This window comes from Ciona intestinalis, chromosome 8 (assembly GCF_000224145.3).
Source record: "Ciona intestinalis chromosome 8, KH, whole genome shotgun sequence".
Lineage (NCBI taxonomy): Eukaryota > Metazoa > Chordata > Ascidiacea > Phlebobranchia > Cionidae > Ciona > Ciona intestinalis.
The window spans coordinates 4,640,559-4,654,139 of record NC_020173.2 but is presented as its reverse complement, the minus strand read 5'-3'; the positions used below and the strand labels follow the sequence as shown (position 1 = coordinate 4,654,139).

Here is a 13,581-nt window from a genome sequence, read left to right as displayed (position 1 = left end):
TGTGCTTTTTTATATCTTTCTAAAGGTAGCGAAACGCAAAATTGGAAGGTGGGAGAAGTCTACACCAGTCTGTCGACGACGGTTAAAATAACTAATTTGGTTTTCGGAAATTACTGGGGGCGACCAGCAAAAGAAACCACACAGAAGCCGGAGATGATTGACGAGCGTTGTAACCACCACATCCATATACACTGGATGTAACCATAATAGGAGAACATCATTTATTGCGAAGTCTTGAACAGTTTTGACAATTTAAAAACCATAGACGATAGATCGAAAAATGCAACCACACAAAATACTGGCCTAATTTAAAAGTTTACGTGTTAAATTTAAACAGTATTTCCAATAAAGTTTTGCTTTTATTTTGTAAAATATTCGTTTAGTGTTCAGCAGCTTATTTTCACTTCTTGAAACAGAACGTCTGGTCAGTTTTTTAAATCGAATTCCATGTAATTTATGAATTGCTTCGTCCACATTATACATGCCTACTTTTACAAAGATGGCACAGTATCGCCTGTACTGTTAAATCTTCATACAGTGTGATACAAGCACCATATAGTCCTTCCTTTTAAAAACTCAAGATTTTTGTATTACTGTAAAAACTGCAACAAAGTTTATTTAAAAACTGCTGAATTTTGTTCTACTTTCTTAAAGCTGCAACAAAGTGTTTAAAAACAGCAGCATGTTGAATTAGCAGAATTGGTCAAACGGCAAGGGCATTTTTCAAACAAAGCTAATAATTTAAAAGCTAAATCTTTAACAGAAATGGTCTTATCTACTTAAAAAACACGAAGAGTAAAAACTTTCACATGCAGACATACAACATAACTACGACACACAACTTCTTACTGAATGCCAATCCATCAAGCTCTCTTCTCATCAGAGCCAAGAGAGTGCATTGCACAGTGTATGACAAAACGCGATTGATTATAAAGTGTAAAAAGCTAAAATATGAAAACGGATTTTCCGTTATAAATAACCGTCAAGAATCCAAGATTTAAATACAGAACTGAGCAGCAAGAATGAAAAGACAAGAACGACGTTGATTTGAACCTTCCTGAAGTCGAAAACCGAATGAGATTTCTTCAATTTACCAGCCATGCTGTTTGTGTGGTGTCTGGTCGTAACGAACTTTATAAGCTTGGGATTCGACCCGTTTGCAAACAGCATCGACTACGTCACTTGTGGTGTGACTACCTCCCAGATCCGGAGTATGTATCTGTGACGTCATAATGCGTTTAAACACGTCATATTGCGATTAGGGAAAGGTTTAAAGAACAAGTAAAGCTTATATACCATATGGGGGGTTAGCGGTTAGAACGTCAATAAAAATTTGGTTAAAAAGCAACGTTTACGCTGTAATGCATAAATATGCACATAATGGAAAAGATTCGAAGTTGGTTTGGGACCGTATTAAATTTTAAACTTAGATTTTATAACTTTTTACTACTAAATATGACCTTTGTTATTACTTTGTTAGCTTCTACTTTTTTACATTATACCTATGGTGTCTACTGTCTACACACTGAGCGGCAAAGATTTATTTAAAACCTGACAAAACTTTGTTCCAACAAGAGTACGTTTTATATATAAACTGTTTACCATTATCCCTTAGAAGGCTACCAAGGTTTAGCAATATTTGAATGTAAAAAATCGGTAACACATATTTTTTTGCCAATAATGGCTTTTTTACAATAACCCATATTTTTCAAGCGGAATTGTTATATAATATATATATCAATTATATTAAACGGTAAGAAATGAGATTGAAACGAACTGAACTTACCCGATCTAGTTGCAAAGTATCAACCAAAGCTTGACTGATGAGACTCGCGTATTTGTGTAACCTGGGTGTCAGTTATTGATGAAAAATGAAATCATACCGTTTGTAAAAGTAGGAGTGGTAAAAGTGGTGGGAAACATAATACACGGTAAGGCAGGCCGTATGGGTTTTTGGGAAAAAGCAGTTAAGGTAATTGTTTTAGTGGTTGTGTAGTCATTATTTACATTTATGAGAAAGTAACAGTACATTAGGGTGGCTTAATCATTGGATATGAAATCATCTTTTTATGGCCTTATCTGTTTTAATAGCCGAGTTTTTGATTTGTTTTTTATTGGTGTGGTTTTTGCATTTGCCCTATAGCATCTTTCAATTTTATAGGGCAGCGAAATATCAAAATAGTTGCCATGGGTTCACCAAGCAAAATTCTTAGAAAAGTTTGAATACCATTGGTTTACAATGATCATCAAATGCTCAAGCATATTACCATTTACCAGTACTTTATACTCACCCAATATATTTAAGCATGTGAGAGCTGGAAAATATAAACGCTGAAGGATTTGCAATGTTCAAACCAGCAATGCTCTTTCCAGTGTTTCGAGTCGCCTATATTAAGTTAGTAACAAATAAATCTTTAACTACAAAGCTTGGCAAAAATTCCCCATATTTTGTAAAACGCTATGTTAATTGGATTAAAAAGGGTAAAGTAAAAAACATTTTTATAACATGTGCCCACCTTCCATAACATACCTTACATTTTGATTGTTTGGTCAAAAAAAATATGTTTTGGAAATGTTAGGACATGGGGGTTGTAACTGACAAAGTAAAAATCTAAACACAGCTATTATGCATTATGTATGGTATTCAAAGAAATATAAAACAGTTTGTACAACAAAAAGATAAAAACTGGTCCAACTTTTTATTGTAACATGCTTTCTTAGAACTTATTGCTTTAACATAGGTAAACTTTTTGACTTTCAAACTGAAACCTAAATTTGGTTTGTTTAAACAAAAAATTAACAACCGAATGAGAATTTTTTCCTTGTGGTGTCTTAGGGCACCTAATGTAACAAAAGTTAATGAACCTAATATGAAATATTTGTTAAAGCAGCTAATATAAAATATTGTGAAAGAAAGTCTGAATGTTAATACTTACAGTTTCAAACACCCGATGTTTAGACCCGATGTTGGCCCCTGCTACAACACCTGGACCACCAACTAGACCACAGCAAACATTTCCTATAAATAATATAATTGTAAAAAATTATGGTTAAAGGGGTAGAGGTTGTTATTTTGTAAACATAAAATATAAAATATATCATTAAAAGTTACCAAGAATATTCCCGTAAAGGTTTGGCATCACCATAACATCAAACTGGTATGGGTTGGACACCATCTGCATGGTAGTGTTATCAATAATCATGTCTTCGAACTCAATATCGGGGAAATCGCACGCAACTTCTCGGCAACATTGTAAAAATAGACCATCACTCAGTTTCCTGAAAAATATATTGGTTTTGGATTGAGAAGGTAGAGTATGGCAGTGGTTCCAAACTCTGTAAACAGGTATTTCAAACAGTATTTCTTGTGGCTTACCACAAATCACATCATGGACTACAAAGACTGAGATCCATTTCAAAAAGCCCTAAGCCCTAACTATAGTTTTTTTAGCTTTAATACTAACATTAAAATAAGAAAGGTACATCCCGATAGTAAAAAATGATGAAATTTAACAGGTATATAAGCACAACAAATCTGAATAATAGACATAATAAATATATTAGTTTAAAACATTTAACAAACTAAATATTCATCTAATTACATGATGTTTGCTTTGTGCACAGCTGTTACTTTCTTTCTTCCGTTCCGTTGCGCATATTCAAACGCAAAACGAGCGATACGTAAAGAATTTTTCGCAGTTATTATTTTTAAGCTTTCCACAACACCAGGTACTCCCTGCAAATAAAATATAATTAAGGATTTAAGGAAATGATGAAATAAATATTTGTGAAGTAGCAGTCTAGTCTAATCTATGTGGGTAAGGTTCTTGTCAAGATCCTGGTATTTAGGCCACATTTGACTCATTACCCCAACACCCAGAAAGCTTTATAACAGGTATTGGAGTAGTAATCATAGTCATATTGTTCACCACTTAAAGAAAACCTCTTTAATAAATGGTATGTAATATACTCAGACATATGACAGCTGATAGGAACTAGTTTAAAACTTCTTCATTATTTTACTTAAGCTGAGCGTGCCAGCAACTTTAACTTAAGTTTCCTCAATTTTAAGACACCGATAGTTTTTTTTCCATTTATGGTTGTAGGTCCTAGTCCTCTGACCTATAATGATTGCTGTAACTACATGTGACTGCCCACTGTTAAACATATGGTGAAATCAATAAAATATAAGACCTACCTCATGCTCGAGGTTTGAATATTCTCCTTCAGTATTTTCTCGTATGAGACGAATATCAATCATGTTGTGTCGAGTTATGATGCCAGGAATACTTTTTACTTTGATTACATTCGCAAATAAGTCAAGTTTAGTTCTGAAAATAGACTTTCTTTTTTTAACTCTTGATTTTATTCCAGTTTAATATAAACAAAACAGGCCATATGTAAGACACAACTTTTTTAGTTTTCGGATATTTTACATCTAGTGAAAAAAACTATTATATTGGTCAATCAGTCAGAAGCTAAACGTAAAGAATGTCAAATACTGCTAAATGTTGCAAAGAAAAAGGCCAAGCTGGGAAAGATTAAATTTAATATATATATATATTATATACTGTTTTGCATTTTGAGGTTTCTAAATTAAATAATATTAATATTAATTATTTACCCCCAGTCAACACAACAGTAACTATTGGTAAAAATAAAATTTATGAAAAATGTACCACAATTTAGAATAATTTTTGAAATGAGGCCACTTTTGAAGAATAAAGTATAAAGTAACCACACCACATTTAAAGTTTTTACCTCAAAATAACGTTGGCAGATTTTTCATCAAGATCCAATTCATCCACGTTTGTTTCAATGTTTCCTAAATTTAAAATTGCAAAGAATCACTTTGTTAGATTGCTTGATACAAATCATAAGAAACTAATCTTTGTTAGAATGCTTGATACAAATCTTAACAAAACTAAGTGCTTATACAGGATAATTTGTTTAGGGATATGACAACCTCATACCTCATTACAACAGAAGCACCATACACATTAAAAAGGAAATTGATTATTCAAAAAGGAAATTAACAGTGATTAAGTATTTTAATCTTACATAACATTATACTTGATCTGTGTCAGAACAAACCTAAGTGCTTATTAAGGTCAATCTTTTTTAGTATAAAAAAAACTGTTATAGCATCTGACATAACATAACAACAGTATCACTGACTACTATGTTACTTAAAATAAGAGCATTTACCTCAAAAATATAATAACTTAATAAATATATACATATTTCACAGAAAACTGAAAAACATCATTGAACCTTTATGTTGTACAGCCATGAGCGTTTAAATAAATAAGAAAATGTGGTTAAGCTGTGATATTTTCTCGAGGTAAATGCAATCCGTGTACCCAAAGTGACAGGTTAAATGGTGAAAATGCACCAATCTTGGGTAATAATGAGTTTATAGTCTAAATAGCACCCTGGTTTGTCAGCCAACCCCAATACACCTACCTTTCAATGCAACCTCATTCCTTCTTATGGAGACAAGAGCATCTTCACAAGAACCAGATCTTAGATTACTTGAAGTTACGTTGACTTCCTCAAAATCCACGGGAACTCCTATTTTAAATTAATGTAATATCAATTATTTGATTGATATTTAAACGGCAAAATTTTAATTTTACATCAAGCATGAGTCAATGGGTGTACCTGCATTTTAACAATGTCGCAACAAATTTTACAAAAAACCTAAAAAATATGGCATCCATGGTTAAGAATAGAACCTATTACCTAACCACCATACAGAATAGAAAAGCTTGAATACCACTACCGTGAATAATGTGTGTTTTTTATAGTGATTTAACTTTGTACCATTATTCAATGGTTTTTATGTGATGGTTTGGAGTTGGTAGGCAGGCCCTCCCTAAAATTTTCTGCACTGCATTAATCTGTAAACATTGGCATCATATTTGTTTTAAAAGATTGCTCGTCTAACTATACTTCCCTTTCCTACTTTATAAAAAGTTTGACGGCTTCAATACCACTATGCATTTACCTGCACTGAGGAAAATCTTTCTCACTGCATCTGAGACCTCGGGTCCAATACCATCACCTGGTATAAGAGTCACCGTCTGTCTTCCCCCGTAGAGGGCAAATTGACGAGACGTTGTAGAAGAGAGAGGATCAGAGGAAGAGGAGAGAGATGAAGATGCGCGGTGTAAAATCTGAAATGTGAAAACATGAATATTAATATAAAAAAATGTTTAAAAATAGAAGTAATTAAAAAAAATTACTGATTATATATATATAATATAAAATTTGTTTGATTAAAATGGCAGTTTTTTTTACCTTAAGATCACAGCACTTCTTTAAAACAGAACTAGCAGTTCGAGTAAGGGACATTTTAAAGTTATAAATATTAGAAAAACTGTTATAACCTGTAGGAGAAAGAACAATGTAGTTTCAACAGATAAGCGAACACATTTTAACAATAACATAGTTAGAACAGGGCATACCAGTACTATAGGTCACACCAAATAGTCATGTCTTTGCTTTTCACAATCGATTAAATAATGGTTTGCTATAACTCAATGATAACTTAACACACATAATAATTTATACAAGATAGTTTGTGTACCAACGAACAAAATATCTGTATAGTACAATGAGACTGTGTCAATGTATTACTACTAAACAAGGTAATAAACAGAATATACAAGTTGGTAACTAAAGCTTGGGTTATTTAAGAATAAGAATCATGACGAGTTATCAGTTTCAATTGTTTACTAACAAAATAAAAGTAAATATATATCTATAGTCCATACATATATTTAATTAGAAAAGCCTATACTATGACAATGCAACGGTTGGGTGAGTTCGTATAAGTAATTTCCATAAGATTTGAAATTGCTATTATTTTCAAAATAGTTGGGTAATTATGGTATGGCGTATGGAAGAACAAGCAGTATTCGAAACATGGCCATTTATTCATAGGAATGTCATACAGCCCATGTATTACTGTAAGTCTGTAACTGTAACTGTAAATAAAAAAACACTTTTGAACAAATGATAATGAATATATTACAGTACCCTATTGCATGAATTGTTATAAATTTTCAGGTAAATCAAGCGATTTTCGGACTAGCTTTTCTGCTCGCTTTACAAATTGTTCCTGGTCATCCCTCCACATTTTCGAGGCGTCCACATTTGCTCCTGACTCCGGATTCGGCTCCGCAAGCATGCTCATAACAGAAAGGAGGATCTTTTCAATGCTCTGTACGGGAGACCATCGCTCTGCACTTGTTTCGTAACCCATCGGGTCATCACCGGGCGAATGGAGGATTGAAATACAAACTCTTCCATCTGGATAAATGTTGGGATGAAACATATCGGACGTAAACTTCATCTTTGGAGGACTCATCGGGTAGTCTGTTGGGAAGTTTAAAGTAGTCCGGAAGACCCCTCCTTCGAATGGGGTGTCCTCCGGACCTAAAATCAGAGCTTCCCATTCGAAAAAGTTATCTTCATTAATGGGTCCTGCAACAATACCTTCAGGTGGGTTCAACGAGAGCTGTTTATATTCGGCCATAAGCCGCTTAAGTGCAGAACCAACCATACCTACAAGCTGTTAAATTGAAAACAATAAATAAATTTACAAAACAGTTTAAATATATATTTATATAATATAACTGATCTTGTAAATAATGGAGATACAAAAACAGGATGACAGAAACTATATTTTTACACCTAACGTCAAAGGCAATCTACCTAAAAATATAAAGTCGCAAAACTTTCGTGCTTACCTCTCTGTGACGTAGTTAAATGTCACAATTACCAATTGACCATATGTTGAGATCCCGCTTGTGTTTTACAATAGACAACATATTTTGCTTTGTGACGTCACGGGCTATGGGGACCGTTTAGGAATTTTCGGGGACAAATCGCTCATAATATAGCACGTTATTGTTGTTAGTAAAATACCCAGCTTCAAATTGTCATAATTTGTCAGTTTCTAATTTTTGCCTTCCTTAGAAGTACTGAACATGCAAAATTAAGTTATAGTGGGGTAGGGGGAAGACAGGACACATTTAGTACATGATATCCAAATATCCTTATTGCATTTTAAACAAATAAAAACGGTCTTAAGAGTCGTGAGGATGTAGAATTCTTTAAATGTACTTTGTTTACTACTAAATTAGACCAGAGCACTGAATGAAAAGTGTCCCATCTTTTCCCACCCTACTGTATGGAAGAGCGAAGGATTGTCTCTTCGCATTAGGGAAAAACAGCAGCAACGTGCAAAAAAAAAACAAATTTTCGTGGATATACTATCTTGTTTTATGTGTTGTTTTAAATACCTTGGTTTACGTATAGGCCCAGTTTTAGCGTGGAATAAATACCCTGGAAAGGAGATTATAACCACTATAGGGTATAACGATTCATATCCGTAAACCGGAATGCCACGGCGAATCATCTCCGTGTTGTTGGTGACGCACTTCCGCATATGACGTAATGAGTTACGTCATCACAGGAAAGGGGGAACCACCATTTAAATATAAAAGTAGCGATTCAATTTCACTAACCATCAAGTTTTATTCTCTCTTCCAACTGAAGCGACACCGAAGTTTGAATTATGAAAACTATTTGTCTCATAATGGGTTGTTTGTTGTTCTACGTTGAGGTCACAGTCGGTAAGTGGTTTTATGGAATATTATGGAAAATTTTTCTAATATGCGTGTAATGAAAATTCTGCTGTTTAGGAGTAGAAATGGCAACATGCGACGACGTGTACTTTGCTGAAGACTCGGGGAAAATAAGCGGAACTGACACTCCAAACACAATTGATGTTAACAGATGCATGAGTAAGTACATCATATCTTTACATGGACAGATAAAAATGTCCATTACGACATATGTACAGTAATATGGGATAATATGGGACACCTTTAGCACAACTATCCAAAAATCCTGATCGTGGTTTGAACATTTAACAACGCTCTGTACATAGGAGTCTCGTATGGAACGAGAAAATAGAATGAAAAGGTGTTCCATCTTCCTCACCCTACTATGGTGTTTTGTTAGGCGTGCACGAGTTGTATGAAATAATCAAGTCAATGGTATAACTGGTAACTACTAAGCTATACCCGGGCACGCAAGGAAAAGTAATCACATTCTTTTGTAATTTTATAGAAGCTACTCACGACACGCAAATAGAATGCTCGTTCGACGTTTCCAAGTGTACAAAAGATTGCTCGACACTTGGTTATAAGACTGACGAATTTGGCTGCGTTTTCAGCTGTGACTGCAACTCCAACGGTTTTATTGAGGAAGACATAAAATACGACGAAAAAGACGTCGCACAAATCAAAAACGTAAACCGTTTATTAAAAACTTATTTTAATATACTATTGATATATTTGATCTACTATTGATATACTAAATTAAATAAATTTACAGGCATATGATAAAACCCCAAAAGGAGTTTCCGAGGCTGCGTCCATTGGAATTAAGTTATGGAACGAAAATGTGGTGAATGGACGAACGAAAGTTCCTTACGTAATTGATAGTAACATGTGTAAGTTATAAAATTAAAATTATGATACATAGGTTAAAGCATTCATTCATTTTTACTTTTGTTTAATTTCTTGCCTTCTTACATTATTTTAACATGAACGAAATATTTTACTGATTTTTTAGCGACCAAAGCAAGAACGGCAATTAGTCAAGGGATAGCTTCATACACCGAGAATACTTGTATTGACTTCGTAGAGAGAACCGATGAAGTGAATTACATTATCTTTGTATCTAAGGGAGGCTGCTGGTAAATATGGCTTCTTCTGTGTATATATGGTAGGGTGGGGAAGGCGGAACACCTTTAGCACTTAATATCCAAATATCCTGATCGTATTTTAAACAATTATCAACGGTCCATGAGAGTCGTAAGGATACGGTTTATAAATCTTTAAAAGTGTTTTGTGTTTTGTTTACCAAAGGGGACAAAAAATGGAATGAAAAAGTGTCCCATCTTCCCCCACCCCACTATATGCGTGCAAATATTCTTTGCTTACTACCAAATGGGACAAGAAAATAAAATGAAAAAGTGTCCTATCTTACCCCAACCTAATGTACATTGCGCTTTTATCCAGGTCATACGTCGGTAGGCGAGGAGGGAAACAAGAAATCTCGATCGGTATCGGCTGCGCGTGGAAAGGAATAGTTCAACATGAGCTTATGCACGCACTTGGTTTCTGGCATGAACAATCTAGACCTGACCGTGACGATCACATCAGAATAATTGAAGAGAATATTATTGCAGGTAAAATCTACGTTAGTTACTAAGCGAATATAGCGATAAACTGGAAAAATATTCCGGCTTCGTGGCACTATGGTTAGAGGGCTCAGCAATTGCTTCCAATAACGCAGTGGTCACACACAAAGTTGGATATGCGGTAACCTGATGCAAGCATGAGGTGTGTGTAACAGAACTCCAGTGTTATAACGACTGTCGTTGCCCCGGCATATGCGAGGATATATAGGTTGTATACATTCATTCAGCATTCATGGATTTTTAGGAAAGGAACATAACTTTAACAAAAGAAATTCGATAAATTCTCTCGGATCCAACTACGACATTCAATCCATAATGCATTACGGTGGATTTGCGTTTTCAAAGAACCGAGAAGCAACTATTGTTGAACGAAAAACAAACCAGCCAGTTAAATCTCAACGAGAAGGATTCACGGAGGAAGACAAGAAGCAATTAAATCTTCTCTATCGATGTTCGTCTGTCGTGCCAGTTACAACCGCTAGACCAACAACTACAACTCAAGTCGCAGGTTTGTACACAAGATATCTTTGAATTTATTTAGTACTGTAGGGTAAGATAGATACGATTAGCACATAATGTCCCAAATTTCTTATTTATGTTTTTTTTCAACTCTCTTTTAGAGTCAGGATACGGTTTCGTAATTTTGTAATTATTTTTACTATACTGTCCAATGGGACGAAAATAGAGAATGAAAAACAAAATCTTTAACTGTTCCTTGTTTAAATGGACGATAAAAGATAATGAAAACATCTTACACAGCAACGTAATATACATACGAGTGTAACCAGTTCTACTTAACTTAGTTTCTTGGTTAAATTGGGGAGCATGGGGCACGTGTTCAGTGACATGCGGGGTGGGGGTTTCTCGTCGCAGTAGACGATGCTTAGATGTGGCTGGTGTTGTAAGTACGGGGTGTGCGGGACAAGCCATTTCTACCAAGTCATGTGAACAAAGCAAATGTACTTCTACTTCTTCGTGGGGTCAATGGGGCTCATGGGGTTCGTGTACCAGATCATGCGGAAGGGGTTTTCAATGGAGGTATGCATGTGTCAAGTAATGTATTTTGACTTGGTGTTATTTTCTTGTACTTTTTTATTTTAAGACGAGTATATAGGACAATAGGTTTCTTTATACCAGTGTACGACATTTTTTGTTTTGAAGAGTAGTTAGTTCCTTTTTTGACGAGTACTAGAACAATTTTTGTCTTTTAACGACATTTTGTTGTATTTTGCCGAGTATAATTTGTACTGCAACATTTATATTTAAAGATACCGAGGTTGTGTAAACGGAGTCAGTGGTTCAGGTGGTTGTTTAGGTTCGGCTTGGAGCGGAAGGATTTGCAACACTAACAAATGTCCACCAAAGCCACGTAAGTAAATAAATAGTACAGCGGGGGAGGCGGGACACATTTAGCATATAATAATATATACAAATATCCTGAGCGTGTTTTAAAAAATTAACAACGGTCTATGGGAGTTGTGAAAATATGGTTTAAAAATTTTGTAAATGTTCTTTGTTAAACCAAAGCAATTTTCTAGTATTAGTTAACACACTTAATGCAGGTCTCACGTTGTTCACGGTTAATTCTGTGTCTACCTCTACTCGTTCATTTTGTCGCTGGGGAAATATTTACACCGGAGATTTTAACAACGATGGTCGGTCGGATTTACTCTGCTATTACAGAAGTCACTGGATGTAAGTCAAAATATTATTTACAATTACATCGCAAAAACGTTTTTTGTCATCATATACTTCTATTCAAATTACCTATAACGCAACATCTTGGCGACTTATACGAAACACCTGTGTCCTGTTTCATCTCATGGCATTAAATGCCTCTTTACGTACATTTTCTTCCAATTAATTTTTTTTAATTAATTGAAACTTGATATTAATTAATTAATAATGTATTATTGGTTTACCAACCACATTTACTCGGTTAATTTTTACTCCTATAGCTTGTTATTAATAATAACCGTTATTTTGCTGCTAAAAAATAATAATAAAGTTTATGTTATGATTTTCAGGCAAATATCATACGGGTTAACAAAAGCGGGATATTCGACAGTGGGTTGGGAAGGACCGACCAAGCTGTGCAAATTCTTACCGAGTCTTACTGTTCCTGGCAAAGTGTTTGTTGGTGATTTTAATGGCGATGGAAAAGACGATTTGATGTGCAGAGATGATACAAGCGGGTGAGTATACCAATATATTGGTTATTTAAACAATGTACACACTATGTGTATAGCATTGGTTCACAGACTGTTTGCAGTTATGTCGTTTTATTTTTTACAGCACTAATACTTGCGCAGTACTTTCTCTTTGTGACACGACAAGCATCTATTCTGAAAAGTCTAAATTACCAACTATAATGCATTAATAAAAATAATAACTCACAAAGTTACATATTATGTGGTAACTCGTAAAGAACGAGGTGTATAAAACAGAACACTGGTGTTATAACGACAGTAGTTGCTACCCGAGAATAAAACAAGTTACACTCATTCAATCCGCTGCTTTTTTACGGCTGACGCCCACACATTAAACTTAAGCCATTTTTCCATGACACCCAATAAAATATAAACTACTGTAACAGGAAAATGAGAATTCTGTTCGTTGGGATTCGAGGTTTCAGCAACGATGACGTGGATTGGGAAGGTGAAATTCCGAATTTATGTGGCTCAGCAGATCAACTTTCTATTGGAGATGTAGACGGTGATGGAGATGCTGATCTTGTGTGTCGAAAAGCATCTGGACTTATTTCAGTTTTGAACAACCAGTTTAAATGATCTTGTTGCAGGCTTTATTTGCTTATAGTGATTTTGTTATTGGAGATAATTTAAATGGTGATTTTGGTTGTTTTGTAATTGTTTTTTTTTGTGAACGGACATAGTAGGTGTGTGAATAAACTTTAAAAAGGTAAAAGTTGTTTTATTGGAAAACAATGTGTATTGTGCAACAACAGTCGTTTGGTATACATAATAATAACAACTTTTATTTGTCTCTTCGATTACAGTAGCGAATATAAGGCTTAGAAATATTTGAAACGAAAAGACAGGATAAAGCGACAAAACAATAGTTGTTAAAATACGCTTACAGTTAAAAATATATTTACATTTATTTAAAAGAAAATAAGCGTGGTAGCTACACCTTGCGGATGAGCCATTTATTTTAATTAATTTTAATACATGGAGCTATACAGAGAAGACGGAAAATTTTTTCCGCTAGGAGGCGATGACAAATTCGTTTCTCTATTTATGGGGAGCAGTTAGTTTCATGGTTTATACATATAAATATAA

The 13,581-nt window shown here is 34.4% G+C and overlaps 3 protein-coding genes across 5 annotated transcripts; 1 reads left to right on the top strand and 2 right to left on the bottom strand.

Moving 5' to 3' along the window:
- Positions 1 to 200: 200 nt before the first annotated feature.
- Positions 201 to 6,440, bottom strand: LOC100186950 (isocitrate dehydrogenase [NAD] subunit gamma, mitochondrial-like). The gene is made up of 11 exons (XM_002122387.4): positions 6,304 to 6,440; positions 6,011 to 6,179; positions 5,467 to 5,574; positions 4,762 to 4,825; positions 4,199 to 4,331; positions 3,603 to 3,736; positions 3,113 to 3,279; positions 2,937 to 3,019; positions 2,292 to 2,386; positions 1,787 to 1,847; positions 201 to 1,219 (listed from the first exon to the last, which is right to left on the bottom strand). The coding sequence occupies exons 1-11, from the start codon at positions 6,355 to 6,357 to the stop codon at positions 1,091 to 1,093; spliced, it is 1,197 nt and encodes a 398-aa protein (XP_002122423.1). The 5' UTR covers positions 6,358 to 6,440; the 3' UTR covers positions 201 to 1,090.
- On the bottom strand, positions 6,393 to 7,843 carry LOC100182919 (ubiquitin-conjugating enzyme E2 G2). The gene is made up of 2 exons (XM_002122897.5): positions 7,758 to 7,843; positions 6,393 to 7,579 (listed from the first exon to the last, which is right to left on the bottom strand). Exon 2 carries the CDS (start codon positions 7,568 to 7,570, stop codon positions 7,061 to 7,063), a length of 510 nt encoding a protein of 169 aa, XP_002122933.1. The 5' UTR covers positions 7,571 to 7,579; positions 7,758 to 7,843; the 3' UTR covers positions 6,393 to 7,060.
- A 688-nt stretch (positions 7,844 to 8,531) lies between these two features.
- Positions 8,532 to 13,207, top strand: LOC100176732 (zinc metalloproteinase nas-13). 3 transcript variants are annotated; one of them, XM_009861187.3, is made up of 12 exons: positions 8,532 to 8,645; positions 8,715 to 8,816; positions 9,145 to 9,326; positions 9,412 to 9,529; positions 9,652 to 9,775; positions 10,101 to 10,270; positions 10,527 to 10,790; positions 11,086 to 11,320; positions 11,551 to 11,651; positions 11,845 to 11,977; positions 12,310 to 12,477; positions 12,879 to 13,207. In XM_009861187.3, the coding sequence occupies exons 1-12, from the start codon at positions 8,588 to 8,590 to the stop codon at positions 13,069 to 13,071; spliced, it is 1,848 nt and encodes a 615-aa protein (XP_009859489.2). In that variant the 5' UTR covers positions 8,532 to 8,587; the 3' UTR covers positions 13,072 to 13,207. The 3 variants fall into 3 exon arrangements, with proteins under 3 accessions (XP_009859489.2, XP_026691512.1, XP_026691513.1); XM_026835711.1 differs by lacking the exon at positions 12,879 to 13,207 and adding an exon at positions 12,578 to 12,686; XM_026835712.1 differs by lacking the exons at positions 11,086 to 11,320; positions 11,551 to 11,651.
- Positions 13,208 to 13,581: the final 374 nt, after the last annotated feature.

Coding starts and splice junctions, on each gene's coding strand:
- LOC100186950 (XM_002122387.4), bottom strand. CDS start 6,357: ATGTCCCTTACTCGAACTGCTAGTTCTGTTTTAAAGAAGTGCTGTGAT. Junction 3,737..4,198: donor ATTCAAACCTCGAGCATGAG/GTAGGTCTTATA, acceptor TTTTATTTGCAG/GGAGTACCTGGTGTTGTGGA. Junction 3,020..3,112: donor CCTTTACGGGAATATTCTTG/GTAACTTTTAAT, acceptor TATTATTTATAG/GAAATGTTTGCTGTGGTCTA.
- LOC100182919 (XM_002122897.5), bottom strand. CDS start 7,570: ATGGTTGGTTCTGCACTTAAGCGGCTTATGGCCGAATATAAACAGCTC.
- LOC100176732 (XM_009861187.3), top strand. CDS start 8,588: ATGAAAACTATTTGTCTCATAATGGGTTGTTTGTTGTTCTACGTTGAG. Junction 9,327..9,411: donor ACGTCGCACAAATCAAAAAC/GTAAACCGTTTA, acceptor ATAAATTTACAG/GCATATGATAAAACCCCAAA. Junction 9,776..10,100: donor GTATCTAAGGGAGGCTGCTG/GTAAATATGGCT, acceptor GCTTTTATCCAG/GTCATACGTCGGTAGGCGAG.